Source organism: Macrobrachium rosenbergii, chromosome 39, assembly GCF_040412425.1.
Source record: "Macrobrachium rosenbergii isolate ZJJX-2024 chromosome 39, ASM4041242v1, whole genome shotgun sequence".
Lineage (NCBI taxonomy): Eukaryota > Metazoa > Arthropoda > Malacostraca > Decapoda > Palaemonidae > Macrobrachium > Macrobrachium rosenbergii.
In genome coordinates this window covers 15779833-15797061 of record NC_089779.1, presented here as the reverse complement: position 1 = coordinate 15797061, position 17229 = coordinate 15779833, and the positions used below count along the sequence as shown (strand labels likewise).

General features: G+C 36.0%; 1 protein-coding gene across 1 annotated transcript; it reads right to left on the bottom strand.

The window, feature by feature from the left end:
• Positions 1-482: 482 nt before the first annotated feature.
• Positions 483-3672, bottom strand: LOC136825612 (uncharacterized). The gene is made up of 2 exons (XM_067082198.1): positions 3643-3672; positions 483-965 (listed from the first exon to the last, which is right to left on the bottom strand). Exons 1-2 carry the CDS (start codon positions 3670-3672, stop codon positions 483-485), a joined length of 513 nt encoding a protein of 170 aa, XP_066938299.1.
• Between the last annotated feature and the right edge of the window lie 13557 nt (positions 3673-17229).

The following is a 17229-nucleotide window of genomic DNA, read 5'->3' as shown; positions in this document are numbered from 1 at the left end:
GTTAATATTAATTACCAAGTGAATATCATTCATACCTGATATCCTCTGCCCTGTAATTTCAGAATGATTCCATCAAGAAATTGCCTCTAAGATTACAGGAACATAACAAAATTTTTACAGTCAGGTGCAAAAACATCCCTTGCAGGCATAAACCTTTCAAATGATGTAATTTTTCACGATTAAGTTAGATTTAATTAAAAGCCACACTTTGCTCTCCAGTATATTTCCGATAATGATTCCGACACATCTCCTGATTTGAGAGGAATCGGAACCAGTTTCATAGAATTATCAAGTCTGTAATTTGATCCGATTTGAAAATAATTGCCATGGAGTCTGGTTTATGATTATGATAATTTTAGGAATCGCCCCTTGATTTTCGTCCGTATTTTAATTCGGGTAAAACAGAAAGTTAATGAAAGATGTATTTTATCAAGAACTTCCTGGTATAAGTTACATACATTAATAGTACTTCTTAAGAAAATTCAGCCAATTTTTCTTGAAGAGAGCCTGGCTGCTTTTGTTAAGGAACGCTGATTTTGCAAGCAAGAGAATTTTAGATGTTTAAAGAGAACGTAACTGAGAAACTCAAATCTCATCTGATATCTCTTAAACACAAGGGGTTTGAGACCCTTAAACACTGGGGGTTTGAGACCCTTAAACACTGGGGGTTTGAGACCCTTAAACACGGGGGATTTGAGCCCCTTAAACACTGGGCATTTGAGACCCTTAAACACAGGGGATTTGAGACCCTTAAACACAGGGGGTTTGAGGCCATTAAGCACAGGGGGTTTGAGGCCCTTAAACACAGGGGGTTTGAGACCCTTAAACACTGGGGGTTTGAGACCCTTAAACACTGGGCATTTGAGACCCTTAAACACTGGGCATTTGAGACCCTTAAACACAGGGGATTTGAGACCCTTAAACACAGGGGGTTTGAGACCCTTAAACACAGGGGATTTGAGACCCTTAAACACAGGGGGTTTGAGGCCCTTAAACACTGGGCATTTGAGACCCTTAAACACATAAGGTCCATTGCATCGTCCCTTCCTAACCTACCTGCAACCCCTTTCATTCATTTTAATGCACCTCCATTCATATCCTCTTTCTTCCATCTTGCTATCCACCCTCTCCTAACAATTGTTTCATAGTGCAGCTGCGAGGTTTTCCTCCTGTTACACCTTTGCAATCTTTTACTCTCAATTTTCCTTTCATTTCTGAATGACCACATAGGTCCCAGGGCTTGGCTTGTGGCCTAAACTCTGTATTCCATTCCATTCCATTCTTCAGTAGGGATGGTGGGCAGAGAGGTTTGTACATATATATATGTATATATGTATATATATATGTATGTATATATATACATATATAATATATATATATATATATATATGTATGTATATATATACATATATAATATATATATATATATATATGTATGTATATATATACATATATAATATATATATATATATATATATATATATATATATATATATATATATATATATATATGTACATGTATATATATATATATATATATATATATATATAATTTATATATACAGTAAATATATACATATATACCTATATACATTATATACGTTCGCCGTCAAATATTTTTTGGAAGGCAATCGCTCGTATTTGTTTGACGTGGATAGTGACGTGCGTTTCATATCGCTGTAATTAACCGCCGGCGCTCTGTTAGCGCGTGCATACTTCGTAAAGAGAATAATGTTAAATGAGTTTTATAATGGTGGTAAATGAGTTCTATAATGGTGCTAAGGTATTTTTTTAATGGTGGTAGAGTTTTTTAATGGTGTTAAATGAGTTTTATAATGGTGGTAAAGGAGTTATATAATGGTGGTAAATGAGTTTTGTGATGGTAGCAAAGGAGTTTTGTGATGGTGGCAAAGGAGTTTTGTGATGGTGGCAAAGGAGTTTTGTGATGGTGGCAAAGGAGTTTTGTGATGGTGGCAAAGGAGTTTTGTGATGGTGGCAAAGGAGTTTTATAATGGTGGTAAAGGAGTTTTGTGATGGTGGCAAAGGAGTTTTGTGATGGTGGCAAAGGAGTTTTATAATGGTGGTAAAGGAGTTTTGTGATGGTGGTAAAGGAGTTTTGTGATGGTGGTAAAGGAATTTTATAATGGTGGTAAATGAGTCTCATAATGGTGATAAATTAGTTTTATAATGGCAGTAAATTAGTTTTATAATGGCAGTAAATGAGTATTATAATGATAAAGGAATTTCTTAATGATAATGATGGTGAAGGATTTTTTCACTGAGGTAAATGAGTTGTATATGGTTGTAAATGAGTCTAATAATGGTGAAAAATGATTTTTACAATTGTGGTTAAGGGGTTATATAATTTTGGTGAAGGAGTTTTATAACGGTTGCCAATGAGTTTTCTAATGGTTGCCAGTGAGTTTTATAATGGTTGTGAGTTTTATGATGTTGGTAAGTGAGTGTTATAATGGTAGTAAGTGAGTGTTATAATGATGGTAGTTGAGTTTTATAAATGGTGGTAAATGCTGGTAACTTTATATAGTAGTGTAAAACTTTAATTTCGTAGGATTCCCAAAATTTGGTAACTAAATATACGTGTATATATATATATATATATATATATATATATATATATATATATATATATATATATATATATATATATACACACAGTAGATTTAACAAATATTTTCTTTTGGCATCAGTGGCCTGTGAAATTGTAACGTCAGTCAGATAAACCAATAAATCAATTATATCTCGCATAACTATTCCGTAACAAACACCCTCCTTGCTTTTAAACCCATTCTGTTCTTTTCTACCACTCTGTTCATCTCTCTCTCTCTCTCTCTCTCTCTCTCTCTCTCTCTCTCTCTCTCTCTCTCTCTCTCTCTATAACACACACATATATATGTATATATATATATATATATATATATATATATATATATATATATATATATATATATATATATATACATATATAATGTCAACTACTCTGCTTATTCGTTTATTCGTCTTTTCCATGTTTGCACTATTTCTCATTTTGTCTTCCCTCCGTCTTTCTTGTAACCCATATCCTTTACAGTTCTCCCCCTCAAGATCCTTTTACAACAAATTCTCTCCCTCTCTTAACGTTTACCCTTTTATTCTTTCCCGCTCCCTCCTTTTTTTATGTAGCACATCACAGATATGGCCCTCGTCGACTGCGAACAATATCGTGTAACGCTTTGTAGATGCGGAGCAAATAACAGCTTCGTTTGTGATTAACAAGTGCGCTTTTGATGTCCGGGAGAGGTCGGAGACGGATGAAGTTCCCCTCCCCTCCCCACCCTCCCTCTCCCTCTCCCCTCTCCCTCCTATCTACTCATATTCCCCCCCCCCTCTGCCCCTACCGTGTCATAAGTCAAGTTGATAAAATTGTATTTCATATGCATTCCTTTCGCTTTTCTCTTAATTAGATCTGTCATGTCAGTTGGGAGAGTTTTTTTTTTCGTGGCTTTTGTCAGCTCAACGTTGTTGTATGTTTGTGTGTGAGAGTGAGGATGTTTGTGTGGTGTTGCTTGCTTAGTTTTTTGTTATTTGGCTTGGTTTTGTTGTTGCTTGGTGTTATTGCTTTCTTTTGTCGTTGTGTAAACATACTTTATTTTTGGCCTTCTGGAAGGAGCCCATGACATGGAATTTGTTCCAGGGTTCCAGTCAAAATATCTTTCAGAATTAATTGTTAAACTAGTATAAATATATAGTTACATACACTCTGGCGAAAATGTTCTTCTCTAGCAATGGGAAAAGTATTGAATCTGAATTAGTTTCGTACCAGAAGGTAATATTTTCCTTAACTATGTAACTTTCGGATGGCTGGTGATATCTTGTTGGTCAAGGATATGGCCATTTAAAAAGTTGCTGAAAGGTGAACAGAAGACGAGGCAGAAGTATATGTGAATTGTGAGCTGGTGTCCTTTTGTGCATGCGGTGATATATTCCTAAACGTGCAAACCGTGGAGATGAACAAGGCACTGTAAACAAAAGATGACAAATATAATTTCGAGAGAGAAATAGCAATCAGAACTGTGGAGTTCATTGGTTCCTTTGAAGCACAAAAGAAAGTGGCTTGCAACTTCAGTCCTGAAATGTTCACTTGCGCTTACAGTAAAGAGGTTAGGATTACAAAAACTTATGTTAAAAATGTTACCAACAATGGAGGAAGCAAGATTGCGTAAAATAAGCAATTTCGAAGTAAGTAAATTTTTTTTTTTTTTAAGTTCATTTCTTAGTTTATAACTATTATGAGGTTTGCATTGCGATCCATAGACACCAGTACACTTGCCAGTGCATGTTGCATAGATGAAATTTTCAGGGTAGAATAAATCTCTGCCTCCAAAGATTTTTAACCCCGTAGGGGGTAGCGCTGTCTATCTACCTCACGCGGTGCACTGTAGGCATTACTTAAGGTTCATTGGAGCGTTCCTTCGGTCTCTAGCTGCGCAGCCCTTTTCAATCCTTTTACTGTACCTCCATTCATATTCTCTTTCCTCCATCTTGCTATCCAACCTCTCATAACATTTGTTTCAAAGTGCAACTGAGAGGTTTTCCTCCTGTTACACCTTTCAAACCATTCTACTGCTAATTTCCGTTTCAGCGCTGAATGACCTCATAGGGCCCAGCGCTAGGCCTTTGGCCTAAATTCTATGTTCCATTCCATTCCAAAGATTTTTATAGCACTTGCATGAAGACTAATGATGTATTTTCAATGACGAGAATATCTGTGTACAAGTTCATTCATTGCAGAATACTCCTCTCCAATAGTAATTTCAATAATCGCGAAGAATTTGATTTTCGTGACTCTGTGTCCACTGGTTTACGGATCGAGTTTTTCAAATTCGATTTTGCAATTTTGTTTGATAGGACGTGCCTCTCTCTTTTGAATAATTTCACCAAATTTTGTGCGTAATTGTTTTCAGTAATGTAATCAGTAATGGAGACTGGCAAATCAAACAGATTCATTGAGGCAGTACAGTAGTACAGTACGGTAGTAGAGTACAGTAGTACAATAGTTTTGCCTTCTCAGCGTTAATGTTCGCAAGTTTCATTTCCCTCTTTTTATTTATATTTTATTTATTTTTTTATTTATTGGCCTTTTGAGCATCAGTTGCCCTTCTGTCAAAAGGAAAAAGATTGATGTCCTCACAGCGGTTAAAAAAAAAAAAAAAAAAAAAAAAACAGGCCATTTAATCCATCCAGCTAGTGAGTGGAGTACAAGCCACTGCGGTAAAAAAAAGTGGATTGTCATCAAATACGCACATACGCAGCGTATCGTAAACAGCCCGTGAGTTTTTTTTCAACCCATTAAAAGTCGCTTCTTACGCACGTTGAACCACAAAAAGAATGAGGAGGGGGAGAGAGAGAGAGAGAGGTGTGGGGGGCGAATGAAAAAGATGGAATATCCGAGTTGCTGATTGCTCTACTGTTTCATATTTCCAATTAAAGTTTATTTGATCGAATGGGCGTAAACCGTCCGTCGACAATATGCGTTTGCGGACCGATTGTGCTTTTTAATTGTGGCGCGGGACATATACCCCGCTTTAAGCTCTCTGTTCGCCTCCCGTTGTTTAAATACTGATACAGCGTCGTGTGTTTGTGATGCGGCGTTTTTTTAGATTTTTTTTTTTTGCTTAAAAATGGTTGTGTGCCTTGGAAAGTTATAGTTATTCTCTCTCTCTCTCTCTCTCTCTCTCTCTCTCTCTCTCTCTCTCTCTCTCTCTCTCTCTCTCTCTCTCTCATTTTTATTATATAAAATTTAACTATTATGATCTCAGTTCTCTCTCTCTCTCTCTCTCTCTCTCTCTCTCTCTCTCTCTCTCTCTCTCTCTCTCTAAGGTAAGTTGTAGAACTTCTCCTATTTATGTAGTCTCTCTCTCTCTCTCTCTCTCTCTCTCTCTCTCTCTCTCTCTCTCTCTCTCTAAGGTATGTTAGAACTTCTCCTTTTCTATCTCTCTCTCTCTCTCTCTCTCTCTCTCTCTCTCTCTCTCTCTCTCTCTCTCTCTCTGCCATAGATCTTGAAACCTATCCTTTTCATGCAAATTTTAATTCTCTCTCTCTCTCTCTCTCATACGAATTTTGGAACCCGTCTCTCCTTTTTTATATACAAATCTTGATCCCCCCCCCTCTCTCTCTCTCTCTCTCCCTCTCTCTCTCTCTCTCTCTCTCTCTCACGAATTTTGGAACCTGTCTCTCCCGTTTTATATATAAATTTTGACCACCCCCCCTCTCTCTCTCTCTCTCTCTCTCTCTCTCTCTCTCTCTCTCTCTCTCTCTCTCTCTCTCTCTTCCCCTCTTAATTTTTTTCTGTTTTTCCGACTAGATTTTTTGGAGGGTGGGTCCACCTATTCTGCGACATTCGTTTGTGCGGATTTGATGAACGGTTATTGATATTGTATTTTAGCGAGCTCTTTGTCTCTCCCTCTCTCTCTCCCTGCATTTATTGAATGTTTGACGTTCGTCGAAACGATGTTTTTTTTAAATTTTTATTTTGGTGGTTTTTTTGCGGTTTTTTCCCTTTCAGTTTGATTTCCCTCCGGTCGGATCGATTGTGATGGTTTTTTTTTTTTCGCGACTCCTGAGTTGGATTGATGGTCGACATATATATATATATATTTTTTCCTGTCACCGGTTGTGTATAAATGATTTGCATTTTTATTTGCTGGGGTTAGTCACTGTTTCGTGAATTTTGTTGTGGTCTGCGAGTTCACTTTTGTAACTTGAAAACAAGAAATACATGCACGGTAACCGTATATTTTTTATGTACTTTTAACTATTCAAAGCTCACTTTTTTTAGAATATTCAAGACTTTTAACACTTGAAAACAAGAAATACATAAACGGTAACCGTATATTTTTTTATGTACTTTTAAATATTCAAAGCTCACCTTTTTTTTTTTTTTTTTAGAATATTCAAGACTTTTAACACTTGAAAACAAGAAATACATACACGGCAACCGTATATTTTTTGTTCCTTTAACTATTCAAAGCACACTTTTTTTTTAGAATATTCAAGGCTTTTAACACTTGAAAACAAGAAATACATTCACGGTAACCATATATTTTTTTATCTACTTTTAACTATTCAAAGCTCACTTTTTGGGGAATATTCAAGACTTTTAACACTTGAAAACAAGAAATACATGCACGGTAACCGTATATTTTTTTATGTACCTTTAACTATTCAAAGCTCACTTTTTTTTTTTAGAATATTCAAGACTTTAAACATTTGAAAACAAGAAATACATACACGGTAACCATATATTTTTTTTATGTACCTTTATTCAAAGCTCACTTTTTTTTTTAGAATATTCATCACTTTAAAACTTGAAAACAAGAAATACATACACGGTAACCATATATATATATATTTTTTATATACTTTTAACTATTCAAGGCTCACCTTTTTTTATAGAATATGGTATGACTTTTAAAACTTAACAAGAAATACATACACGATAACCATATATATTTTTGATCTACTTTTAACTATTCAAGGCTCATTTTTCTTTTAGAATATTCATGACTTTTAAAACTTGAAAACAAGAAATACATACACGGTAGCCATATATATTTTTTTTTATCTACTTTTAACCATTCAAGGCTCATTTTTCTTTTAGAATGTTTGACTTTTAAAACTTGAAAACAAGAAATACATACACGGTAACCATATATTTCTTGATAAACTTTCAACTGTTCAGAGTTCACTTTTTTTATCCAGAATATTCATACCTTTGAAAACTTAACGTATTCATACACGGTAACCATTTATTTTTTATGTACTTTCAACTATACAGATTTATTTTTTTTAATATTCATGACTTTAAAAACTTAAAACAACATATACATACACAGGAACCACATATTGTAAAACTTAACACGGAGCACATACCCGGTAACCGTATATTTTTTTATGTATTTTTAACTATTCAAAGTTCACTTTTTTTTATAGAATATTCATGACTTTAAAAACTTAAAACGGTGTATACATACACGGTAACTATTTTTTTTATGAACTTTCAGATATTCATTTTCCACTTTTTTTTGGAATATTCATGACTGAAAATTTAAGACAAGGTATACATACACGGTAACCGTATTATTTTTAATAAAACTTTCCACTATTCAAGAGTTCATTTTTTATAGAATATTCACGACTTTTAAAACTTAAAACGAGGTGTACATACACGGCAACTTACTTCCCACCCTCTTCTAACAATTGTTTCATAGTGCAGCTGCAAGGTTTTCCTCGTGTTACACCTTCTAAACCTCTTACTCTCAATGTTCCGTTCAGCGCTGAATGACCTCATAGGTCCCAGAGCTTGACCTCCGGCCTAAATTGTGTGTTCTATCCACCTATCTATCTTTAGCCATCCGTTATTCGCTGTTTTCCTTAAACTGCGACAGGAGTGTCACCTGTTGTTGTTTCTGTTGTTTCATCCGTTGTTTTCTCCGTTGTTTTTGCAGGTTTGACGTGAAAGCTCCGAGTTGTTGTTGTTGTTGCTCTTTTTTTATGTAATCTGGCTTTCCTGTGTTGTTTCTGCCGTAACCGTTTATCCTTAAAGTGGCTGGGTTCGAATGGCGTTGCGTTTCTTTGCTTTGAAGTGCTTTAGTTTTTTTTTTTATTCGTTTTGTTATTGTTAACATATGTAGGTTTTTGATAATTATTTAGCCATGTTTATATTAAGTAAGATAATTATTCTTTTCTCCTTAACCGTTAAACACCCACTTTCTTAGATAATTAGTTAGCCTTATATATCTTAAGTATGATAATTTGTCTTTTCTCTTTAACCTCAATTGATTTTTTCTCTTTAACCGCTGAACCTGTTTTTGATAATTAATTAGCCATGTTTATGTTAAGATAATTGGTTTTTTCTCTTTAATGCCTAAACCTTTTCTTTCTTTGATAATTAATTAGCCATGTTTATATTAAGTATGATAATTGGGATCTTCTCTTGAATGCCTAAACCTTTTCTTTATTTGATAGTTATTTAGCAATGTTTATGTTAAGTACGATAATTGTTTTTTATTTAAGTTTTAAACCTTTCCTTTAATTGGTAATTAATTAGCCACGCACCAGTGCTTGGCTTAACAGCCTAAATTTCCTAGATAAAATCAAATGAAAAAGAATGTACATTTATCCGTTCTTGGCTCAGGGGTAACTAAAGAAAATTAGCGTAGTTTTTCTGTCAGTTCGATTTAGTTTTACTTCGTGCAAGCGACTGCAACCTGTAGAACATCTTCCACGAGAAGATATAAAATACACGAAGAAAAGCAAAGTGGTATTTTATGTCATTGCTTGAAAAAAATAAGTAAAAAATGCGTCGAAGTTTGTTCAGCGTAATCGAGTTTTCTGTACAGCGTATAATCAAGGCCACCGAAAATTTGATAGCTCTTTCGGTGGTCTCGGTATAATGCTGTATGAGCCGCTGCCCATGAAACTTTAACCACGGCCCGGTGGTGGCCTAACCTATAGCGTTGACGGAAGCACGATTATGGCTAACTTTAACTTTAAGTAAAATAAAAACTACTGAGACTAGAGGGCTGCAATTTGGGATGTTTGATGATTGGTGGGTGGATGATCAACATACCAATTTGCAGCCCTTTAGCCTCAGTAGTTTTTAAGATCAGAGGGCGGACAGAAAAAGTGCGGACTGGTAGACAAAGCCGGCACAATAGTTTACTTTCACAGAAAACTAACAAGCAAAGTTAGATGGCGCATTGAATGCTAAAAGATTTCAGGCTAGGTAACCTCCGCGAGATAGCTGTCATGGTTAATGAAGATCAGGATGTAACCTAATTGCTCCCGAATGACATTTCTATTAGATTTCTATTACACTTCTATTAGATTCTATTCAGTTCCTCTATTAGCTTCGCATATAACGCATATGAATCAGCTGGGCTGTGGTTACAATGTGCAATTATTGTCATAGTTTGGTAGAGAGAGTAGTTTGAATTGTCTGATAATTTAAACAATAATTGGAGGTTTCAAGGAGAGTAATAGTCCAGATTAATGCTCTGTTCACGTCTGAGGTTAATGATGTTATTGGCCGCAGGTTAGGCGGTATTTAATCTAGACTGGTTTTTATTTCCTTTATTTATGCGTTGTTTGTGTCCTCGTGATGCTGTACAGTAGGTTAATAATGTATTTCGTTGCTTGCAAGCAAGCCGTGTTTGAAGTAATCTCTAATTTTTTTTGCCGGTTAATATTTTCTTCCTATAAAAAATTTAATGTTCATAATTAGACATTTCTTATTTATATATATTTATGTATATATATATATACATATATATATATTATATGTATGTATATGTATACATATATGTGTATGTATGACTGTGAAATATTTTCTGTTAAAACAGAATTCCATCAAACATAAGGGAGCCCATAGAAACGCCAAAATGTGGAAAATAACTGCTATATTTCAGAGACCAAACTGTCTCTCTCCTCAGGCAAAAAGTGAATGAGAAAAGGTTACAGAAAAGCGATATTTATAACAGAAGGTCCATAGGTCAGCCGTTACGTCACTCCACTTGACAATTTCTCTTTAATCTTCTTAATCGCTGGTTGGAGGAAGATTTTATCTACAATATCTGAATCCAGATATATATATATATATATATATATATATATATATATATATATATATATATATATATATATATATATATATATATATATATATATATATGTATATATATATATATATATATATATATATATATATATATATATATATATATATATATTGTGTGTGTGTGTGTAATGTACACTATGATTTTATGTCAATGCACCTAGAAATAATCCTGCATAATTTCAGAATAGATGCAAAGAGGATTCATTGCAACAATATTGCTATTATTTTAATATACACGGTCATTTATCACACTTTCTGAGGCCAAGATCTAGTCACAGCTAAAAAAAATTGACTATTGTAGTTACATATATACAAGGTTTCGAAAACATTCCTTCATAAAACTTATAATTAATAAACTGTTGAATGAAGTGAAATTATGCAGATGAAAGGGGCTTGAGATCAGATCAGAGAGATATATGATGATTTTCTTTAGTCTTTGGCAATTTGAATCATAAGCGCGCCTGCCAGTGTGTCTTAATTTTCTGAAGTACTGGATTTTGAGATACATTTGATCACTATATTGAACGTTAAAAAAAAAAAACTTTTATTGGATTTTAAAAGAACCTATTGTTAATTTAAACTTATGTATTATTCAATCACTGGGGGAGTGAGCGGGGGGGCGGTGCCATCAGTGCATCTCACTGCGGTGCACTGTAGGCAATACTTGAGGTTCTTTGCAGTGTCCCTACCTTAGACTTATAGCTGTAACCCATTTCATTCGTTTTACTGCACCTCCAATCATATTCTCTTTCTTCCACCTTACTTTCCACCCTCTCTAACAATTGTTACTAAGTACAGTTGCGAGGTTTTCCTCCTGTTACACCTTCGAACCCTTAACTCTCAGTTTTCCTTTCAGCGCTGAGTGACCTCATAGGTCCCAACGCTTGGCCTTTGGCCTAAATTGTATATTCTATTTTATTATTCACATCATCCTTTATTCTGGAGATGAACGCGGTACACACTAACAGGAAATCATCATATTGACAGCAGATTTACCGAAAACGCTTAATTACATAATATATAATATTAGCTTCGCCGAAACTCGTGAGATGTTTACTTACACATTAATGATAACCCGCAGCTGAAGAGGTTTATAATTAGCTTAATAAATATCTAAAGTAGCGAGTGGTAAGTGGCGGGTTGATTATTGAGCAGAGTTGAATAATCGTAAATGAATGGCGACCTTGAAACAAATGGAGGTGTTCTTTGTTAAACAACAGGTGAACTTGCGTCATGATGAAGAACAAAGTTATATTCACTGATGAATAGATAAACTTGGAATAGATCTAGATATTAGTTCTGGAGGTATGAATATGCATCTCCGAACGGGGAAAGAGAGAGAGAGAGAGAGAGAGAGAGAGAGAGAGAGAGAGAGAGAGAGAGAGAGAGAGAGAGAGAGAATGAATAGTGGACTTTGAACAAATCGAGATGTTTGCTGTTGAACAATAGGTAGACTTGCGTTATAATAAAGCTTAAGATATTAATTTGGGGGTATGAATATGTAACTCATGAGAGAGAGAGAGAGAGAGAGAGAGAGAGAGAGAGAGAGAGAGAGAGAGAGAGAGAGAGAATGGTGACCTTGGAACAAATCGTGATGTTCGTTACTGAACAATTGATGCACGTGTGTAATAAGAATGAACAAAAGTTATAGAGAGAGAGAGAGAGAGAGAGAGAGAGAGAGAGAGAGAGAGAGAGAGAGAGAGAGAACCAAAATTTACAGATAAAGGAGAGATGTTTCAAAATCTATGAGAGAGAGAGAGAGAGAATAAAAATTTGCAGATAAAGGAGAGATGTTTCAAAATGTGTGTGTGAGAGAGAGAGAGAAAAAAAAATTTACAGATAAAGGAGAAATGTTTCAAAATCTATGAGAGAGAGAGAGAGAGAGAGAGAGAGAGAGAGAGAGAGAGAGAGAGAGAGAGAGAGAGAGAGAGAGCCCCGGGGATAATCTCTGGCGAATAATCTTGGAGAGAAGACGCAACTGCAGGATCGAGCCGGGACCGATCGCCTTCCAGAGTGTCGTGTTAATGGGTTTTCGAAACTCAATTAGTAACAGGTAATGTCTCCTGTATAGCGACCAATTCCCAAGGATTAGAGATGGACGGAGCGATCCTGCTAATCATTCATTCGAAATGTAATCCGCTCTCTCTCTCTCTCTCTCTCTCTCTCTCTCTGATTTGGATATCAGCTAACATTGGAATGGTAAGAAATTGGAATGGCTTGTAGCTGGCAGATTCCCGTTTTAGTTAACACGCGAAGATCTGTTGCATTGTTGTATGAGAAATTTTTTTCTTAATATTAAAAGGAAGTAATATTTACAAAAGTAATATTGAAGTATCACACACACACACACACACACACACACACACACTTACAATCCAAGGTTTTTCAAAATTGCGCACCCTGAGATAATTTTCAATAACCAGTTGGTCCTTGTGACTGCGGCGCCCTCGTAGGGGCGGTGAACTGTAGCCATTACTTAAGGTTCTTTGCAGCGTGCCTTCGGCCCCTAGCTGCAACCCCTTTCGTTTCTTTTACTGTGCCTCCTCTCATATTCTCTTCTTCCATCTTACTTCCCAACCTCTCCTAACAATTAGTTCACCTTTCTAACCTTTTACAGTCAATTTCCGTTTCAACGCTGAATGATCTCATAGGTCCCAGTGCTTGGCCTTTGGCCTAAATTCTATATTCAGTTCAGTCCAGCTGTACTGCACTTGATTGGTCATTATTATTATTATTATTATTATTATTATTATTATTATTATTATTATTATTATTATTATTATTATTATTATTATTATTATTATTACTGAAAGCAAAGCTGCAGCCTTGGCAGGAAAAACGGAATGCTGTGTTCGTTCTTGAATTTTGTATTACCTTGATCCAAGATTCTGGTATTTTGATTACCTTTGTGTTCCCATCCTTGAATTTTGCCTACTTATATTATCTATTTTTAAGTTTTGTTTGCCGCTGTTCCGTGCTCTTGAAATTTATTCTGCTGTTATATCTTGCTTTTAAATTTTGCCTTCCCTCATGTAAATGTACTATACAATATTTAATTGATGAGAGAGAGAGAGAGAGAGAGAGAGAGAGAGAGAGAGAGAGAGAGAGAGAGAGAGAGAGAGAGAGAGAGAGAGAGAGGGGGGATCAAAATTTACAGATGAAGGAGAGTTGTTTCAAAATCTATGAGAGAGAGAGAGAGAGAGAGAGAGAGAGAGAGAGAGAGAGAGAGAGAGAGAGAGAATCATAATTTACAGATAAAGGAGAAATGTTCCAAAAAATGAGAGAGAGAGAGAGAGAGAGAGAGAGAGAGAGAGAGAGAGAGGGGCAGAACTAGACGCCAATCGGATCTTTTGGATATATAATTAGATTTGTCCCGAGTGAAACTGAGTATTAGTCTCCACTTGTGATACTCATTTAGGGGACCTCGCATTGACGAATGTTCATCAGCAAGCACTTTGTTTATCGGAATGGCTTATTAGAAATTGTCTGTGGCGGAAGTTCGTAGATTTGTTTGTTCGGCTCTTAATAAACGAGGGTAAGAGTGGATGGTATTGCTTCCGTTGTTTAGTTAGGGTGCTTATATCAGTTACGTTAGTGAGTTGTTGATGCTTTGTGTACAAGATTTTAGATACTCCTTTACTTAGCATGCTAGTTTACTAAGTATATTTATGTTCAGATTTGAAAAATTACGAAATTATATATATATATATATATATATATATATATATATATATATATATATATATACATATATATATGTATATAGTATATATATATATATATATATATATATATATATATATATATATATATATCTATATATATATATATATATATGTACATATATACATATACACACAAAGACAAAATCCACAAAGGAAAGAGAAACAGTGGAGTAATGCAAGGCCTTTCGACTTCTTGTCCTTTACTCAGCAGACTACTTAGCAGACTAGCCAAGCAAAGGACAAGAAGTCGAAAGGCCTTGCAGTACTCCATTATCTCTCTTTCCTTCGTGGATTTTATCTGTATTTATATATTCATTACGTTCCATATTTTCGTGATTCAGTTGTACACACATACACACATATATAATACATATATATACAGATACATCTATATATTATATATAATCGCACATTCACTCAATCTTAAGAGCATGTCCTGCCATTGTTTTTATAACGACAAAGCAAGTTCCCCCCGGGGCTATTTTCTCAGTGCATGACTTCAAGCACAGCGCTTACCTGCCAATCAATAGTAGTTTCTGTAAGTCTTTTGGTAGCGCGCATGATTACAAGAGTACAAATGCGATTTGCGGGAGGAATGCAGTGTCGAAGACGAGGTACATGTATATAAATGTAAGTGAGCGAGATTAAATTTACTATTTGGCTGGCGGGCTCCGTCCGAGAAGAGGTGGCGGAGGAGCAAGCGTAGAGAGAGAGAGAGAGAGAGAGAGAGAGAGAGAGAGAGATAGAGAGAGAGAGAGCGAGTAACGCCAGACGTTGGCGGTACGGCAAGTCTGGTGGTGGTGGTGGTAGTACCCGTCCGTCAGGGTGGTAGGGAGAGGGAGAGAGAGTCCTTCCTTCTTCTTCTTCTTCTGCCCTCACTCAGTGCCGCTCAGGGAGCCGTACCGAGGAGAGGTGTCTGCTCTCGCCAGCCTCAGGATATAACCACGCTGTGCAAACGTCTGGGAATTTTTACAGCAGCAATTCCTCTCGTTTTGCTGCTTCGACAGCGACCGAAACCTCTCCCCAGCGACGATGTGATTCATCTCGAGACAGAGAAAGAGGGCTGTTCGCACCTTCGGCAAATAATTTTTTTGCCTTTGCCGGGCGCGAAGAAGTGTGTTTTGTGTGTGCAAAAATCCCTTTACGTTAGCTGTTTGGGATTGTCGTCAGCTGTGCTTGCTTGCGCTCGTCAGAGCTAGCTTTTGTTCGTGAGAGATTGTGCTTTGACCGCTTCTAAGAAATATATATGTAGGCCTAACAGATTCGAATTCAGTTCGACTTCCTTGCAAAGTCGAAAAGTTTTGAAAGCCGAGAAAAGCAGTAGCTAAAGTTCTTTCCCCATTTCTCGCTAGATTTTAAAAGTTGCAACAATTACACCTTTTAAATACCTTTCCAGTGCTTCTTTGTAAGCTTAAGTAGATAGATCTGTTGTATCTGTGTATGAAGTGTCAGTCTTAATATATATACGTAGAATTTATGTAAAATCTTAAATAAAGAAAAGAAGTTATTTGGGGTGTCTTCGTAAAAACCAACAAACCCCGGTGACACAAGTCGTCATTACTGACCTGGATGTTCGTCGCAACAGTGTTTTGATGAACGGGTTTTTATTCTGTGCAACGTAAGTTGATTTATTGCTTGCAAGCGCTCGCTAGCTATTCTGGTCGCCCCAGTGGGCGATACATCAGTGTAACGTCTCCGCAGCTGATAAGTAATCCATCAAAAGGCGGTTTTTATTTTTTTTTTTTCACAGTGAGTGATTAATGGTGACTCGCTCGTTGCTGCTTTTGCCGTAGTGAGATTTGAGATTTCTTTTGTGGCGTTTGGAAGCTGCTTAACCTATTCAGTGCTGCGCGCGCCTCCTTATTAAAGATGCATTGTATGTAAATTTCAAGCTTACCAGTCCTGCTTAACGTAACAGAAAAAAAAAGAGTTTAGAATAAGAGAAATTTTGCTCCTGAAGTTACAGTGAATTCAGTGAATTGTGTCGTTGCTTTGGAATCATAGAATCTTATCTAGGAGTGCTTGAAGTTCCCGAATTTCATCTGAGAGAATATATATAATAATATTGAATTCAAATTTGAGAGAGAAATAGCAGTTGAATTCCATCTGGAAAAAAAAAGAAGAGAGAGAAATAGTAATTGAATTCCATCTGAAAAAAAGAAGAGAAAGAAATAGTCATTGAATTCCATCTGAAAAAAAGAAGAGAAAGAAATAGTCATTGAATTCCATCTGAAAAAAAAAGAATAGTAGTTGAATTCCATCTGAAAGAAAGGTCGCCACCCCAAGTTGGCCTTAGATAAAAGTAAAAAAAGATCTGTCGAGATCAGTGCCAAAGCGCGCCATTGGAAGTTCTGAATAGCAAAGAATACAAGCCCATCTTTTGCCGTTGGGATTAAACGAAAAATAAAATAAAAAGAGAGGATATAAGCCCTTTGTCTTGTCATTAGTCCAATCCAGCCCAAGTGTAAAGCTTTTCAGCGTCGCTTAGTGTTTTTCTCTCTGTCGGTGAAAGTGAAAAAGAAAGCATCTCCCGCCTTTCTCTCTGAGAATTCTTCGTGTATGCCTATGAAGAGGAGATTCGTTTTGACCTCTCCGTTGAAGATGTCGTCGGTCTGGATACCGTTTGCCGTGCTGGTCTTCATAAATCAAGGTCAGTTTGTTATTTTTATCGTTTTGTGACCTCCATTTAGTATTTTGTAGGAAACGCTACAGCTATTTTTTCATCTGTAGGCCTGTTCGGCTCAGAACTTTAATTTGTACGCTTCTTCGGCCCAGAGTCCAATTCTTCTTCTCTAATTTGGGAACTGTCCTTTTGATAATTCGGAAGAA